Genomic DNA, 19,961 nt, shown 5'->3' with positions numbered 1-19,961 from the left:
AGAACATCCTGGTTATTAGATTACATTGTCTAGATTTTTTTTTTCATTGCTTTAATTATTAAAAGGCTACCTAATTAATTGTCTATAGAAGAGAAACTTTCCAAACATGCCTTTGGGATATCATTATAATACCAATAAATTACCCTGAAGAAAGCTTAGCTGAACCATTAGCAGACCACAACACAACACAGAATGGCAACACAATGAATTTGGTTTGAAAAGGTCTTGCGAGGAAAATGAACTTGAATTGCATGAATAAGGAGGGAGATAATGTGTTGGATCTCCAGGCTTCTTAATGGTGTATCTGCTCTTTAGAAGTCCCCCCAGTGTAGTGTATCAGCTATCTTAACAGTTCTGGTAACACAGTGCTATTATGAGGCATAGACTAGAGCATGCACCATGCAGCATTATCTACAAACACCTTTTTAATAACAAAAAATATCATTGGCATACCATTAACCCTTTAAGTAGTGAGTTTTAGAATGTTTTGATGGGCCCACTGGAGTGAGTTTTTTTTTTTTTTTTAATTTTTCATAATTTTTCATATTTACACTCCTCACATCGATACATTTGCTAGTAGGCCTATTAGCAATTTATTACACAATGAAAATATGTAAACAACTATTTTTTGCCGTAAATAAACAAAACAAATAAATATCGTTATTTTGTCATAGTGAAAGGTTTTGACAAAAATAGAAGGTAATCAATAAACAATAAACTACGATCCGGATCAACCACAACACATCCCGAAAAAAAAAAAAAACCTCACACAGAGAGAGGGTATACATCATATCCGGGTAAACACATGGTGAGGGTGAAGGCAGTGAGAAAAATGTAGGTCTGTGATCCTTGTCACGTTGTCTGAGCTTGGGTGTCTCCTCGACTGGATGACTTCTGCCTTGTGTGATTTTTTCCAGAAGCAGCGAGATGAGGCAGTGTCTGATCTTGCTGAAAGGGATCGTTTTTAGATGTAGTTTTGTGGAGGATGAAGGCGATCAACACGGCCATGTCAAGCAATTGGAACAATAGCTTTTTGTACCACTTGAGAGACTTTGTTGCACAATCTACAAAACTAAGTCTTCACTGGACGCCTGTAACTTGATGTTGAATATAAATATTCTTCACTGACACACTCACTGACACCTGATTCAGTAGAAGAATTTAAGTCACTATCTGAATCGGAATTCAATATAATATTTAGTACTTCTTTCCCACAAAGCATTTCTCGCTGTTTTCCAGACATTATTGACATTTTGTGACTGGGTTTGTAATTCATAAATATCTGGCAGATGGCGCAAAAGACTTTACAGACACCTAGTGTTACAATATCACATCAGGAGTTTTGTAGTCTCGGTAGTTCAAGTTCAAAGCTCAAAATTTGCATAAAGTACCGGTACGTTCGCACTTCCTGGGGACCATTAATTCAATGACGTACCAGTAGTAAGTTTGTACTACTCAAAGGGTTAAAATGCCAAACACTTTGATGAAATCTTAACAGCACACTAATGCACCACTGTTTACTTAAATTAAAATAAACCAAATGGATTTAGAACTAATATCTAGCCTTGATATGTCATAACATTGATTTGGAACTATAAACGTCAGTGGATTCTTAATGTGTTTTCATTGGACAAAAGTAATGTCTGAGAAGTTTCAGTTTGCATTGTACTTGACTGGTTGGTACTGGTTTCACCAGGTGCTCCGATCTGTCTTGCTGAGAGGTGGCAAAGGGGCAGAAATAGGTGTAGTTTTGCTGATTTTAATCATTGTTTGAAATTCAAATGGGACTCTAATGATTAATTACATGTATTTAAAGAGCTCTTTATCTACTCTGCTTCAGTTGAATGAGGGTAATTTGTATTTAGCACATTTTTCATCACTTTTATTAATAATATTATACAAATATAGGCTGGAGTTGAGACGCACAGTGGAAAACTATTGTCTCCGAAGGGGATATATTGTCTGACGGGATTACACTGCGATGTTTTATTAATTAAACATAGAAAGACATCTTTACCTGCATTTGGTTTCCAGATGGCAGTGAAGAACTGTTGCTGAAGGCAGTTTAGTTCTTGAGCCTCTGTGGCAAAATGCCCGCCCCTGTGTGTACTTTGTGTTGTGTGTTAATGTTGGTGTGTAGTCATTGGTACACGGGATATAAACGGGTCTGTGTAACACAAGTGTTTAAAATGGATATTTGTATTTAGGTACAAGGATTGCACAGCACTTCACGTGCAAGTAAAACGTAATAATATGTGAGCACAGGGAATTGCACTTTATTAATCTACGTGCAGTTGTACCGCGACTCCAATTGAATGATTGATTAGCAATAGAGTCACGGTACAGCTGCATAAAAGCTGCATGTTTTCACCCACTCTGGGTTGGGTGTTCGGTGAGTGGAGAACGGGATTGGAGATGGAGGTAATAAATAATAAAATAATAGCGTAAATTTAAAATATCTGCTCACCGTGTTTTGTGTACTGTTAGTCAGTTTTGTTTTGGCGAATGTGCCGTGTCCTGTGTTTTTGTATTTGTTACAACCGTTTATTTTCTGGCTGTCTGTTCATTTATTAAATGCTGAGCAAAACCATTCACACAGCTCAACCAAACTCCACCTCTCTCTGTCGTTTATTTCCTGTTTCTGGTCTGAGTCACCAACTGCAGCCGTCTTTGTGACACGTGGTGTCAGAAGAGGGATTACCAGTGCCTCACCGCATTTTCTTGAGGGACTGGATCCAGAACAATGCTGGGCTGGAGGCCAGAGAGGGAGCTATTCCCATCTCCACCAGCAGAGGGTAAGTGCCTGCTGGTATCACTTCCTGTACCGTCAACACCTGGAGGAGAGGAGCAGGTGCTTCCTCTGCCTCCATCACCTTCCCCTGCAAGTGAGGGAGAGCCGCACCAGTCCACTGCAAGTGAGGGACAGCCGCACCAGTCCCCTGTAATAAGGGTAGACTACACGCCGTTCCCACCTCTGCCGCCAGGAGACCACACGCTGCTCCCACCTTCGCCACCAGGAGACTACACGCCTCTGCCACCTCCATCGGCAGGAGCAGAGCAGCAGGAGCTGTCTCTGCCTCCGCCACCTCCATCTTCATGAGCAGAGCAGCAGGAGCTGCCTCTGCCTCCCCCACCTCCACCAGCAGAGGGTGAATGCCTGCTGGGTTCCCTTCCACCAGCAGAGGATGAATGCCTGCTGGTATCACTTCCCCCACCAGCAGAGGATGAATGCCTGCTGGTATCACTTCGCCCACCAGCAGAGGATGAATGCCTGCTGGTATCACTTCCCCCACCATCACGAGGAGAGGAGCTGGAGCTGCCTCTGCCTCCATTACCATCAGTAATAGGCTTTCATAGGCTGCTGAGGGAAGCACTGGTAAGAACTGCCCGGCTGCAGTGGCTGAGAAGAGGGCCAACGCCCGCACCCCAGCTTGTCCTGTCTCCCTGCCTCGCTTCGCCCAAGGATGCCTGTCTCGCTTCACTCAAGGATGCCTGCCTCGCTTTGCACAACCGGGGGGGGGGGGGGGGGTATATGTGGCAAACCCTGTGTATATTTTGTGTTATGTGTTGTGTTTTAATGTTGGTGTATAGTCATCGGTACACGGGATATAAACTGGTCTGTGTAACACGAGTGTTTAAAATGTATATTTGTATTTAGGCCCAAGGATTGCACAGCACTTCACATGCAAGTAAAACGTAATAATATGTGAGCATGGGGAATTGCACTTTATTAATTCACGTGCAGCTGTACTGCGACTCCAATTGAATGATTGATTAGCAATAGAGTCACGGTACAGCTGCATAAAAGCTGCATGTTTTCACCCACTCCGGGTTGGGTGTTCGGTGAGTGGAAAACAGGATTGGAGACTGAGGTAATAAATAATAAAATAATAACGTAAAGTTAAAATATCTGCTCACTGTGTTTTGTGTAGTGTTAGTCTGTTTTGTTTGTCTCTTTTGTTTTGGCGAATGTGCCGTGTCCTGTGTTTTTGTGTTTGTTACAACCGTTTATTTTCTGGGTGTCTGTTCATTTATTAAATGCTGATTGAAACCATTCACTCAGCTCCACCAAACTCCACCTCTCTCTGTCGTTAATTTCCTGTTTCTGGTCTGACGTCACCCACTGCAGCCGTCTTTGTGACAGGCTTATATTTCAATGTTTTTGGGTTGCTGAAAGATTGTGGTAGATGTTTTCATTACAACTGTTGCTCATCTTCAGAAAACTGAGAAAAACGCTCTTCCATCATATTTTTTTGTGTGCACGTCAGTCTAGTTCAGAGCGGTTGCTATGAGTACCGTAGCTATGAATATAGACCGTTGTTAAGGAATTCAGGGCCTGTTGTGCATATTCTACCAGATGATGCTGTTTTTACGAATCAGAGGACGGATTTTATACATATACCCCTGAACAGCCTCCGAGAATGCAAATCATTTTCATGCAGACGGTGAGTTACAGTCATTCTGCTGATGCGTGGGTTATTTCTTCCTGGAATTTCCCGTGCTGCAGCAACTGCAGTCTGAAAACGATTCCGCAGATGGATCAGTCGGATGTGACAGTCCTGGGCTGGTGTAGTGACCCTCTGCCTTCCAGGACGTGGCCTGACGCTTACGGGCTCTCTGGACTAGTCTGCTGATTGTTGAAGCAGAACATCTCATTCATCGAGGACCTTCTCTCACAGACGGGCCGCCTTAAGTCATACTGATAGCAACCAGGCGATCTTCATTATTCAAGCGGGGCATGGTCATATCTTTCACTGTTCTTGCGTTAATTAAAATCATGTCTTTTCGAATGGCTATTTATACAGATTCTTAATCAACTCTTTTTGACAATTTTAAGTCAACTCGAATACCAAACACTGAGGACCTGGTGTTTTTCTGAAATCACATGACTTGAGCTCAGTATTTTGTTATCCCAAGGAACAATACTACTCAAACAATCAACAAACCTATCTGCTCTCTATTTAAAATGTAAATATCATTATGTATGTGCCCTAGGAGCTTTTGATGTAAAACTTACACTGTTGAGTTTTTATTGTGCAGCAGTGTGTGTGTGTGTGTGTGTATGTATATATATATATATATTGTATATATATATATATATATATATAATATATATATATATATATATATATATATATATATATATATATGGGTATTTTTAATACTCCATCCTGATTGGTCAAAACAGGTCACACGGGGGTGTTGATATTACAACATATCACCATGGATCAGCATTTTTTTCAAAAACGGGCAAATCACTGGCAGATATCCATACATTAGAATTTAAAAACAAAAACGTCAGACATAGTGGAATTTATCGCAATAAACACGACCAACGAGATTTATGTAAATGTTGAACTTTTGGGGAACAGAAGTGTACATGAGATATTAAATCTGAACCAGACACCAATGATTAATTAAAGTAGTGGAAAAAAAAGGCAAAAGTATTCAAATAAATTCAAAACTTACCATTCTGATCGCTTTGTTCCCTATCCCATTTTCAAAATAAACATTTTCTTAAAAATATCTCTTAAACTTTCAGCTTTTCACAAAATATTTGGGTCCCTCTTAAAAGAGCCTTGCATTGTTTTAAATTGTTTTTTAATACTGGCCCAGTAGTTCTCCACGTTACCAAGCTGTAAGTTGCAGTCAGTTTGATAAGTAACCGGGTATTCCATGCAAATAACATCTTTCTCGACACTGTGAAGCTGTAGAACAAATCTGTTATGGATCCCTCCTGTTACTACCCCGGATAACAAAGGATTATTAAAAAAATAAAAAGCGCACTCACACCTGATACTATCACAGGTCTTGTGAGGAAGGGACCTCACAAGACCTAAAAGGCAGTCTTATTTGTGCTGTGTGATTTAAAGGCATTTGTGCTGTGTCATGATGAAAATGGGCAGTAATATTTTACTTTAAAATGTAATGAATAAACCAAGAATTACAAGGTGTAAAGAATCAAAACTGCTCTTTCAATGGCAATGTTCAACATCTGAAATTATTTTTTAATTAATGCATTTTTGGGTTTATTTTTAATGTTTTAAGGGACTATTTTTTCTAAGTTCAGGCAGAGGTAGAAGGATATTTAATAAAAATTACTTTTTTGTTAATTAAAACATGTTTTTACGTTTTTTTTTGGGGGTGGGGTGGGTCCCCAAAAAACGGTTAACCCCCCACCCACCCCCAACCCCCCAACCCATTGTACAACTAACTAGTTAAAATATTCGCGTAATCCCGTGTTGTTCACCACACCCCTATATGAGATTATAGGTGTGCGGGGCTCGCCAAATTTCGGTGAGCCGAAGCGAAACACTGAATATCGCGTGGGGGTCTCGCACACCGCTAATCTCATATAGCGGGGTGGGCGTGTACGGATACGAGAATAACCCTGTCATGCGTATATTATATATATATATATAATATATATATATATATATATATATATATATATATATATATAGCTATCTATCTATCTATCTATCTATCTATCTATCTATCTATCTATCTATCTATATATACATATATAGTCGCTGACAAAAGTATTGGCATCCTACACTTCATATAATATAGTGGATCTCCGTTTATTTACATGCTTAGGGGGACATAGGTCCATGGATGTGTGAAATCCGTGGATAAATGAGTTGTCATTGGTGTGACTAGAATGCATTAATAAAATACAGAAGCAAGTAATCTAAACCAAATTAATGTTCACTGGAGATGTATGCAATGCAATATATTACAAAAGACAAGAATGTCTCAAAATGAGTTTACTTTGACAGTGTTACTCCTAGCAAAATTAAAATGTGATACACCACCTCCAACTGCATTTCCCTAGCTTTTCCTGTTACCAAAAGAAAAAATAAATACTAATAAAATATAAATACTCTACAAAAAAAAGTTACAAAGCTACCAGACCATAAGACATTTTATTATGGGAATAAGATGTTCAGCCTATCAGAGCTCTCAATTTAAACTAAGTCTTATGGCTGGCAGCTATTAATATCACAAGGTATTATCGCTAATTTATTCCATGCATCAATATTAAATAATGGTAGTAAGTGTTGCTAGTTTTTCAAACCAAAAAATACAATTATATTATTATTTTTTAAATTTAAAACTAAATAAACAAGCCTGCTGTGTAATTTAAACTTGTCTTACATTTCAACAAAATACGTACCAACAGAAGTGTTTTTTTTTTTTTGTTTTTGTTTCGTAAGTGTTTTTTTAAACAATTCACTGCTGCAAGTCGTTCTTTTGAACCTTGACAAAGTCCATCATAGTCTTTTGTTTCAGTGTGGCAAAATGTGTTTGCTGGGCTTCACTAAGTAACTGCCTCAGGAGAACTAATTTTACACAATCTTTTTGCTGTTCATACCAAGACTTGAAGCATCTGTAACGCTGCTGTCTTAGATTCAATTCCACAGGCGGGGGCTACTGCTGCAGAAACAGAAGTGTCAGTCTCAAGAGAAGTGTACTCTATCTGCTACAGGATTCTGTCTGACATATATTACAAAGCAAAACGTGACACATTCCATTAGAGATATTACAGGACTGACACTTAAAAAGGTGAAATTGTACAAGGAATTTATATATTTGTATATTTTGTTGTAAAACAGAAAGTAAGAAAGATTAATGCCCTGAACACTGAACAACATTTGTTCTCAATAAAGAAAAACTAAAAAACACTTTATCGAGTACTGTGCTTATTGGTACTATAGCACCAGCCACAAGGCAAATTGCTGATTTTTGTTCCAACAGCAGCCATTTAATCAGAGCTATTAGTCGTGTAAGGGGGCTTTAATTTGGGCGATGTGTATCCAGTTCCAGAAAAAAGGATACACAACAAAGCACTAAAGATGTTTTCTCACTGGTCTTGCGGAAGTCTTGTGGTGTAGAGTACCAGATTATGTCTTAAAACAGCCTTGAGAATATCCAAACTTCAGGGTTCATTTTCTGATTGTCCAAAGATTCCGTAATCAAATGACTATCATTTATTATGCAAAAAACCCTGACCAAGATTCTTTAATATAGAAAAGCTTGCAACTCGGCTTAGTCTAGATGGGCAAGTCAGGAGATCTGACAGACTATGATGGGTCATTCTGTAGAACAGAATTCTGTGCAGGTGTCCACGCCAACTAGCCTGAAGGAATTTAAAGTAGGTAATCTTCATGATCACACATCCTTCCGGAAAAGACCTGCAGATGTGTCATGTCAGACAATTGCTGTCCTGGCTGGTAATATTATGGGAGATGTTTCTATGTTGTGTCTAAACCCTGTATCAGTGTCAGTAAAGCCATGGATGTCTTGTAAATTTACAATTCTGGAAAACCGGTCTGCTGGTCCTGTTATAGCTGTTATTTCCATCAAACATATAACATATTTTAAATAAAAATGTAGAGCTTTACAGGTAATTCCACTTATTTTTGCTACTGATGAACAGGGTGGAACCATCTGGATACAATACTATCCCTTTTCCACTGGCCATGCTTGACTGCTCCTCTGCCTGGCAGTGTCACGGCGGTACGGTCCCCTCCAGTGACATAACAACCTACACCAGAATAACCGAGTCACAGGTTTTTGGCATAACTTCTATGATAGGAGCCATTTTGTCTGCCCCCTGTGAAACCTTTTTTTCACACCACTTACCTTTTCAGATGACTTGCTAATGGCCTTATAACTCTAAATACATATTACATGTCTAACTGACTTTCTTTTAGTTCCCTGCATCTTTCACTCATGAATCAAAATAATATTGAATTGGTGCTTCACAAATAACAAATGTTTGAACATTATTAGTAAAATAATATTTTACTTCTCATCATGAAAAACAAACACTAATAAATGGCATAAAAGTCTAATTTTCAATGTATTACAACAGAGCTGTAATTTTGGCTAAAAGTTCAATGTTCAATGAGCCTTGTGTGGTTAAAGAGCCATCCTTTGGACAGCCCTATATTACAAGCTTCTCTAATGCTGAACTTTAAAGGCTGGAATATACACAGTACATTAATATATATCATTGATACAAGACCAGATGTTGTCATTAAGGGTGTGCTAAATAATAATGAGGGAAAGTAATGCATGTACATGTATTTTTTCCTTGTGTTTCTTTTCACAAGTTTTAGAGATTAAAAACACTATATCCCAGTATTTAAAAAAATGCTATATTGAAATAAGCAAGAACATACCTAACAAGGTAAGAACATGATTAAGATATGGCTTATGGCTTGTCAAAATCAAATGTAAATTAGAAAACTATTCAGTACCATCAGCTTTCAACTCTTGCGAGCTTCTATCAGATGGTAAAACTTTAACTTGCTTTAATGAAAGCTCAGTTCACATCTATTGGACAGTCAACTACCACATGGTAGAGCCTTCAACGATGGGCATTCGGGCACTATCGTTTAAATAGAAGCTTACAATGTCAATTTACAATACCACTATTTTTGTATTGACAAAGACAATAGGCTAAAGACAGTTGGTCATCTTAATACAGTTTCTCACAGTTTTACTCACAAATGTATTTGTGTATAAATATTCATGAAAATATACTTCTGTTTATTTATATTTTCTTTCTCTTACTCCAATATTAAGTTATTATCATTTTGTCTGTAAAAATACCTTTACCTGGCTTTGATCTGATTTGAGCTTTGGAGAATTTGAAGTTCTGGCACTGAACAGCCTTCTTCATTTCATTCAGATCATAAGACATATAGACAAAGAGTGGGTGGAGCTAGCAGAGTTCAACGATCACACTGTCACACGATTTTAATGGAATGAGGAAGGCTATCCAACCTTAGCACTCAGGGTTATTCAGACAAGCTATCACTTATTTTAGATACTAATTTTAAGGAATCATCTGAAAAGGTGTTATCAAAAGTTGGTTTGATTAATTACAATTATTAAGTTTTATCTCACTAAATAGTAATTACAAACCGCCCCAAAACGCTGTACTCCTCTCTATCCATTTTGAAATGGTCATGCCCCGAGCACAGATTACTGTATGGGTCAATAAGTGTTCAACAGCCAGAAAGCATGCATACGTCACCACTTCACAAACAACAACAATGGCTAGTTTTCCACTGAAGAAACCTCATTTTCACAGAGCATTTACTGTTAACATTATTAACACTGAATACACATTAGTATCCTCATATAAAATGTAAGTCAGTCCAACCCTGTTGCTGTTTCAGTATCATAGAGTATCCTTTCAATATAATGTCCTGTAATCTGAAAGAAAACAGACATTAATCCAAACTAAATGACCTTAAATAAATATTTGTGTCACAGTAGTCTTTCTCCCTTGTTGATTAACTTAAATAACGTCGCATGTGAAATGAGTTTAGAGGATTCATCTTAGCCCTGGAGATTAGTAGTATTTATCACAAAACCACTACAAAATTTGGCATAGTTTTTTTGTCACAATTCATATGACCCATGCAGATTATCATATGTGTACCTCTATTAATGGAGCAGACATCAAGCTTCTGTTTCAGAGGTTTCTATAGAACACTGAGACAGTGCCACTCAAAATATTATAGAAAACCAAATACAGTACTAAATTCCCTGGTAAATACCACCACATGGTTCCTTTGGTCTTTGTCAGAACACCTTGTTTTGTTTAGGTTATACAAACATTTTAAAAAACCGAGGCACAATATAATTGTGTTTTTTTTTTTTTTATCCAATAGAACCCTTTGGTTTTATATTGAACCCACTCTATAGAACCCTGTGTTCAGCATATAGCAACATGAAACCTAAACAAAACAAGTACTGAGATGAAACCATGGACCATATGGAACCCTTTTTTTCTATAGGGTGTGCAGTACACTGTCTATTCTTTTTAAGCTTTGTCTATTCAGCTGTATTAGATGGCAAGGTGTAAAAATGATTTCATAATAAAAGCAAAAATAAGAAATGCAATTCTTAAGTGATTATTTTTAAGACAAATAGACAACCTTTTCTGAGCAGACTGAAGACCTAACACCTTTATGCAAAATAGCAATTTAGTATCATATTGTATAGCATATTATGCATGTTTGCGTTTCAACTAAAAGCACATACAAATTAAATTATACAAAATAATCCAATTTGATCTGTAACAATAAGGAACAGGATTTCATTGCTCTGATGACGTCAGTTCTATTGAAAGACTCTCACCTGTACACAACTGATTCTACTGAAACCTTTAAAATCCGTTCTATGTAAAACACATTTGAAATCAAACGCGGGAGGCTGGTGATTTGACAGATCGAAAAGATATGCTGTATTAAACCTGTATTACAAATTTCAATGTTTTAATTATCAAAGTAAGCAAGAAAGAGAAAACTGAATCATTGGCAATCCTTAGACTCCTCCCGCGGATGAAAGATGTTAGTTATTGTTATATATGGTAATTTACGTAACAGTCTACTAGTTGAGATTACTTGTGAAGCGCACATTTGATGAATCTTGCCATTATTTAAATAATTACAACATAGATTAAACAAAAAAAAGTGATCTAAGTAACAGTGGGAGGGCGTAGACAGTTTATTGAACCGGGATATGTTTTAGTGTGTATGAAAATGTGCACATATAATTCATTTTTATAATGCAGATTCCGTTTTTAATTACCAAGGCATTTATACAGCTTAAGTAAAATAAATAAATAAATAAATAAATCGTAACTTTGTAAAAGGCTACTAAAATTGAAAATCCTTATTAATCTTAATGAAAAATATTAAACTGCAGACTTTTTCACATTTAATAGGACTTTTTAAAAATTATATTTAAACTAAAATGCATCAAAATGCAAACCTGTTTCCTTTTTGCAAACGTTTATTTGGCCGTTTTCCTTACCTGTCTACGGCGATGGCTGTCATAGAATAGATGCTGGCAAAGACAGCCGTGATGGGAAAGAAGTTGTGAAACTTGCAGTAACCTTGACCGAAGTACCATTCGTTGTTGAGAGCATAGATGCAATTTATCAAGGTGTTGAAGGCAGCCATTGAGGCATCAGAAAAAGCCAGGTTCACCAAAAAATAATTGGTTACAGTTCTCATTCGTTTGTGAGCCAGGATTATCCAAATAACAATCAGGTTACCAAAGACGGCCACCGCCACGACAGAGCCATAGGCGACAGACCAGAGACCAATCTGCCACGAAGGCTGAATGAATTGGTTAGAAAAGTTCCCTGTTTTGTTTGAGGATCCATTGGTTGAGCTTGCCATTGTTGATGTTATTTTGCTTTTCAACAGTGTACTTTTACAGTGATGGTTTTCTGTGTTAACAATTAGTTGTCGGTTGGTGATGGACAAATAAATGAGACGCTGCTTCAGAACCCTTATAAGTAAGTGCTGGCAAGAATTAGCAAGTACTTGTATTCTGTAGTGAAAAGGCTATGGTGATTTGGTTGTTTCTCTTTAACTTGTAGCATTATGACAGAGTTGTGAATGGTAGTTTCTGAAAGGCTGGGCATAATGTACACCCCTCTCCCCTCTCCCACCCACAACCACCCAGCAAACGTCATTGAATGCAAATAGTGAATACCAAGGCTGTGGAAAAAAAAAAAAAAAAAAAAAGCACTCTCTCTCCTATAATATAAAAACGGTTCTGAATTGTTTACATCCCTTTGGAGGGGCCGTTCAATTAAAAAAATATCAAACTAAATATGTCACGTAGCAAAAAAAGATATTAACATATAGCAAAAAGGATATAACCTATGGAAAAAAGATAAAGCATAAAGCAAGAAAGATACAGCATATAGCAAAAAAAACAAAACCAAACAAAAAACATAGCACATAGCAAAACCTATATATAGTAGATAATATATATATATTATATATATATAGATATATATTTATATATATTATTATAATATCATATATAAATATATCTATACATATAGTTTTGTGTTAAAAAAAAGGAAACCTTGATAAAACATTTTTTCTATATCGTATATAGCGTTTGTTATATATCGTATCTCGTTGGGAATGCCTTTATTGGATTATCTTTTCAGGATATCATATAGTGTATCCTAAAGAAATTTTGGAAAAATCAGGGTTATTACAGGATATCATGGTAATATATAGGATATCCTATGGAAAGGTATTCCCTTTTACCCTTACTATGAGGGTAAATGAGGGCTTATACTAATATATATATATATATATATATATATATATATATATTATATATATATATATATATATATATATATATATATTGCTATGTGATATATTTGTTCTGCTATATGCGATATATTTTTAGCTATATCCCATATCTTTTTTGCTATATGATATATTTTTTGCTACATGTTATATTTATTTTGCTATGTTATATCCTTTTTGCTATATGTTATCTCTTATTTACTGTATGTTACATCTTATTTGATATATGTTATATCTTTTTTTATACATGACATATTTAGTTTGCCATTTTTTCATTGAACGGTCCCTCATATCCTTTCACTCATACTTAATATAAGCAATATTTACATATGGGAGCATGTTAGACTGTTTATTTTTGCTTGTTTTTTTAAAATATATTATTAAACAATAAAGCTTTTAATCAAAGCGTTGCTCGTTGTGTATGCGACCGCTAGTAGGAAAAGTAATTATATTTATAACGCTCATCATTTCAAATCGTAACCTCCAGGTACACACTTCTGTTTAATTTACTTTAGCATTTTAGAAACATTACTCCCATGCCATATTTTCCAAAACCAGAAATTGTGTCTGAAGTCTATTAGACACGTTTAGATGCAGGCAGCCAAGGCAAAAGGTTGTTAAGGTGTAGCGGTGATCGGACACCAAGATAAATGACCAAGCCTTACATTTATTATCATTGCCTTAGGTTACTGGCCCAGCAGAGAGCTATACGTATAAATTAACCAATTTCTCAAGAAAACCATCTCAGTGAGGGTGTGATGAAGCTGTGCCTCAATACAGTTCAAATCACCTGGGAGGGGGGGTAGGGGGTAGGAAGAATGCATTTTGAAGAGACTAAGCAATATACAGTTAGCCTCTATTTAACCCTTTACATTGTATGTGGTATCAGTACACTAGACTTGAAGGGGCCAACATTGTGTATAAAATATGTATTTTTGTAGGAAAATGTTAGTTGTCTCTTATGTTTTCATTGTGAAAATAACAAGTTAGATATAATCACACACTCCTAGGCAAACTTACCAGAAAGAGGGAATATCCTTGTTACAAAACTGGTTGTTACAGACCTTTAAGAGGCCTTACGTTGGATTTGTTTGGTTGTTGCATTTGCACATTAAAAAAGAAGGTTTTTTTGGTGAACAAAACCAAAGCATCCCCAGTAGAATAGTCTAGAGCCGTAACTAGGCATTTTAGCAACATGTGTTAAGCCAAATAGTGTCACCTGGCAGTATTTGGCACTATTAGTACGAAATAGGGTCCCCTGCCTAATAATATCACCAGCACAATTGTACAATCATCATATTATTTTAATTGTGTTGAGTTCTTTGTTTTTGGATAACAAATAACATTGTACTGCTAATTAGTGTATTTCTTTAGAATAGCAGAATAATGTCTATATTTACGTTTTCAATGGTGAAGATATTTGGCAGCGACAGCTTTTAGCAAATAGGTGCCAAATAGTGTCCCAAGCACAATTGTGGCTCTTTGAATATTATGACTAAAGTAACAATGTGCAACAGATTGTATAACCATCATATTGACTTGATATTTTTATTGTGTTGCTTTCTTTCTTTGCATATTATATAATAGATAATATATAAATAGATATATATATATATATATATATATATATATATATATATATATATATATATATAGACACACACACACACACACACACACACACACACACACATTGTACACTGGGGTAATTTTCAATAACTACTTTTAGTCTGTTTATATTATAATTTAATTATGAACTTTACTGTTGTTACTTGTGACAACCGCTAGACCAGCAGTCAGTGAAACACTCATTACTGTACGTTTATGAGCAGATCATGTACGAATGTGACTATTCTAGTAAGTATTACCAATTCTCTACATGATAACTTTTCACTAAGGTGTCAAACTGTTAAAAGAAAAAAACGGCGACTAATCTGGTGGCTTCTAACACTCTTCCAAAGAGAACTTGTCGGCATAGCTTCTTAAACTTTTTTGTTGATTTTTGCAATAATTATTTGGGTGTTTACATTCAGTTAAAACTTGTAAAGTACAGGTGTCCTGGGGAAAAAAATAGACTGAGGAAAAAGTGGATCGCAGTCTATAATTTAAAGGGGAGGTTCCATTGTTTCTAAGGTTTACGCATAGATCGCTGTACCAGTGCTACGTGTGGGGAATTAGTAGATCGAGCCCAGGGAATAAGTTGATTGGATATAATAACAAAAAAAAAACAAACAAACAAAAAAAAAACTTCTAAATTGATTTTGTAAGTAAATATTTTCATAAATAACTAGATCAGACATATTTGACAGTATAACGATAGGTAAGATAATTCTGTAATATACATTAACAATAAATACATAATTTAAAATTAAGTTTGTAAGTGTAATTTGTATGTCTGTTTAACAAACGTTATTGCAACTCGAAGTTTGTTCTAATTTAGCTGTCATGTTGAGTTCTTTTAGTCTTTTATTTTTCATTAAAACTAGGATGATAATGTTTAGTCTTTATAAACTGTGATAGTTACCAGCAATACTAATAATACTGTATGATTGTATTTCATTAGAATATATTACTAAAACATTTTAATTTCAATTAAAGATTGAAAACATTTTGACATGTAAAGCCTTTTTAATAATATACAGTAAATAAATATTTGCGATCACACATCAACTACAGCCTACAATCTGACTAACAACGGCATTTTTAAATACACACTGGCAGAAAAAGTTGACAAACGTTTAACACTTAAGTCCGAGTATAAAGACATAACAGAAAACTTTGCATCACACATATTTTACAGACAAAATAAATAACTTAAGAAAGAGGAGTGTGAACACATTACCATACGATTTGGCAAATAAAATGACCAGACAGAAAATGCTGAGTGAAGTTAACTTCCCCTTTAATCAAATAGCTGCCGCGCCTTCCTTTAACCATACTGGGCGACAGTTTTTGGCAAAGATGGAGGAAACAATATTGTAGGCATGCGCATATGAATCCCCCCTCCCCCACTCCATGTCAAATCAGATGGAATGGTAAAGACGAAGTAAAATTAATATGTGAAAAAAAAAAAAAAAATGTTATCATTGTGTGGCTTTGCAGTGGGCAGGTGTAGAAGTGATGTAATGCGTAACAGATGACAAACAACAAAGTTCACGGTCCAAACAATTCTTTATTTGTTCCTGTTTGTAATCCAGATCGTTTGTGACCGTGAATAATAATCCCAGGCAATACACAGCAATGTGTATTGCACTGTTTTAAACCACAGGCTACAGTCCCGAAATAATAAACACAATATCAATACACACAAAGACACAAACATGATCACAAGTCCAGAGTGAGTGATAATGTGCAAGTGATGTAATACAATTTATTCATGTACAGTTGTGAAGTGTTGTCTGGGTTGGTGATGGCCTTAAGTGACAGCTTCCCGTACGTGTTAGCCGTCTAATAAGAACAAATTAGTACAATTAAAAACAACAAAACAAACAACACTAAACACGCATGGTTACTTTATTCTCCTTCAGTGGCTCTCTCGCAATCATAACAAAGAATCAGGCCGCTTAGCCAAGTCCTCTTTTGTACCATCAGCCACGGCCCCTTGGTTAGCGAATGCAACCATTTTTCCTCCAATCCACGGTTGCCACATTGTTTCCCGTCTGGGGCGATGACTTGGTGTGCTGTGGCTCCGCCCCCTTTCTAGATGGCCGACTTCCACCTTTCCCTGGAATTAATTGTCAGACCATCCAGTCCGGGGCACACTGTTCCCTTTACACAGCGCCCTCACAAGACGGGAGAGAGATTTATAACCAAGATTCATTCTTTCTCTGACACACATTGATATTTAACTCAGAGCGTAAACAATGTGGCAGTGCAAATGTTTTATTTCTACTGGACGCAATTTTATTAAGAGAATCATAGACTACAGCAGTGTACCACCTTTAAAACAAGACCTGAAAGTGAGTGGTCTGTGTCATTATAAAGGCAAAAGGTCAAACTATGCGGCACTGAAACAGTTTATGTTCACTAGACACCACCTAACAGTACTTTTATTTTGAGATTCCTAGAATACAGCTGTGTACCAAACTTTAAGACAATTTAAAGTGAACTATCTCAATACAGCAGAAACTTAAGTTACAGGACCTCAATATAGCAATCATATTAGGTCAGAGGTCAATGTAATATTCAGCACAGACACATTTGACATGGAGAATTTATACAAACCTGCAAATGTGGAGAAAATAATGGTCACAAAGGTTTTAATTTTATATTCATTTTTCCAAAGCATTATAGAATACAGCCGTGTACTGAGTAAGAACCAAAGTCAAAGCCTTAAGTTTTTATCTTCTGGGAACCAGAGAGTCACATGACAAGTCACAAGTAACAAGTCAAATTTTGAAAATGTCCCCGGTACCGCAGTAAATCACGTAGTAACTGGGGGCAAGCAATCTCTACCGCTGTGCAACTTGAATTGTTAACTCAATACTTTAATACAAAAAAAAAAAGAAAAACCTTACTGATTGCATTAAATCTTGTTTAAAAAAATATATTTAATTACTATTTTAAGTTGTTTGTGATAAAATAATAAATACATTTATTATGGGAAATATTTGGTGATTTTTCTTGATTGCCTGTCACAAAGATGGCTGGAGTGGGTGGCGTCAGACCAGAGCCAGGAAATGAACAACAAGAGAGGTGGAGTTTGGTGGAGCTGAACGAATGGTCTCTTTCAACATTTAATAAATAAACAGAACAGAAAATAAAAACGTTATAACAAACAAAAAATACAGGACACGGCACATTTGCCAAAACAAAAGAGACAAACAAAACGGACTATACAGACAAAACACGGTGGGCAGATATTTTAACTAACGATTATTATTACAATTATTACCTCTGTCTCCAATCCCGTTCTCCACTCACCGAACACACAACCCTGAGTGGGTGAAAACACGTAGCTTTTATGCAGCTGTATCGAGACTCGATTGCTAATCAATCATTCAATTGGAGTCGCGGTACAACTACACATGAATTAATAAAGTGCAATTCCCCGTGCTCACATATTATATTTTACTTGCATGTGAAGTGCTGTGCAATCATCGTACCTAAATACAAACATACATTTTAAACACTCGTGTTACACAGACCCGTTTATATCCCGTGTACCGATGACTATACACCAACATTAAAACACAATACTTAACACAAAATATACACAGGGGCGGGCACTTTGCCACATTGCCCCCCCATGTTGATCAAAACTAATCTAATTGTTACCATACATTACAATATATATATATATAATATATATATATATATATATATATATATATATATATAATATATATATATATATATATATATATAGTGTGTATTGTTTTTTAAGATTAATGTTACAGTAGGTACACTTTGAAAAGGAACGCATTGCTAGTGAAACGATGACATCTGGTTAATTTTTCAGTTGTATGTATGGTATGATTAAGATGTTATTTACTTGTTTTGTAACATTCTAAATGTTATAATCCCTTGGCAATGGGGATATAGTGGATCAATGTGTCGCACTACTGTATTCCCAGTTCAAAAAATTAAAATGTCAATTAACAGCAGGTTAATACATTTTTGGTATTTTTTATTTGTGGAAGCTGTTGTTCTGTCAGAATTTATGTTATACTGTATACTGCAAAATTACTGTATAACTTGTCATCTTTTTATAAATTACTGCAATCAGGAACTTTCTAAATATTAAAATTAAGTCTAAAATGGAACATACTTTTTCTGGAATTGATGTCATCATACCACCACCATACTATATTTTTCTAGATTTTGGAAATGCATGCTCAAAGCCAGGTCTGGAAGGGGTATTGTAGGATAGTACCATTTTAGCTTGTAAACCCTTTTTTATCATTTAAAAAATGCAACAGGTTCCACTTCTTGATCTTCTGTATTTGTGCTGCAAATCACAACAAGAATACAAATAATGCACATGCCAATGAAACTCAGCTAAAGAGAAAGCAGGGGAAATCTCAACCAGAGAAAGGGTACAGAGCTGTATCGGTGTATCACTACAGCCCCTTTCTCACTGGCATGCTCTACCCGGGTCATGTGGGTTGACCTGGGTGACAGAAGCAAATAAATGCACGTACACAGTGTCCTGGAAGCAGATTGTTACAAATGCTTCCATCCACAATTATCTGGATTGAATCATAGGCCCACAATGTTGATTAGAGCAAGTGTTTTATCCCTGCTGCAATCTGGCTCATGGCGTGTCTCGATCAACAAAAATATGGCTAAACAGAAATGTTGCTATGGAAGTGAAACCTTCATGCAGACGTGGCTGTTTGTTACTTCGTCTGCTTACGAACATCCTTCATCATTTTGTCTTGCTCAACCCGGGTCAAAGCATGTTGACCAACATTCTGAGATGGGGCCCTGCCGACCCAGGTGATAGTTTCACACTACGTGGGATTGTGGCCTTTCCCAACAAACTTATCTTAAAAGGTTTTCTTATTTTTCTGGTTATGAACTGCAGGACTTTTTCATAAGTATTTATTAGTCAAACACTGCCAGAAAGTAAACAGAATTTTATAAAATGTTAATGTTATTTTAATCTGACAAGAGTGCCTGTGAAGTCCCCGTGATTTATGGCCAAATGCAGTTACCCAGTGGTTCCTAAAACCTTAGTTGAACATAGTTGCATTGGTCCTTAACAATGAAACGATTGGGAAACAACTACTAGGTTTAGATTTTAAACCTGGCAAGAAGTAAACAAGTAAGGCAGTATAGTAGTTGCGGACATGATTGTATATGCAG

General features: G+C 36.2%; 1 protein-coding gene across 1 annotated transcript in view; it reads right to left on the bottom strand.

The window, feature by feature from the left end:
* LOC121298632 (neuromedin-K receptor-like) overlaps window positions 1-12,377 on the bottom strand; it is a 35,210-nt gene extending 22,833 nt beyond the window's left edge. The window contains exon 1 of the mRNA XM_041225812.1: window positions 11,842-12,377. Coding sequence (XP_041081746.1) covers window positions 11,842-12,212 — 371 coding nt within the window. The 5' untranslated portion in view covers window positions 12,213-12,377. The remainder of the gene's footprint in view (window positions 1-11,841) is intronic.
* Between the last annotated feature and the right edge of the window lie 7,584 nt (window positions 12,378-19,961).

Source organism: Polyodon spathula, chromosome 1 (assembly GCF_017654505.1).
Source record: "Polyodon spathula isolate WHYD16114869_AA chromosome 1, ASM1765450v1, whole genome shotgun sequence".
NCBI lineage: Eukaryota > Metazoa > Chordata > Actinopteri > Acipenseriformes > Polyodontidae > Polyodon > Polyodon spathula.
The sequence above is the reverse complement of the archived record's forward strand: the minus strand, read 5'-3'. Positions and strand labels throughout refer to the sequence as shown.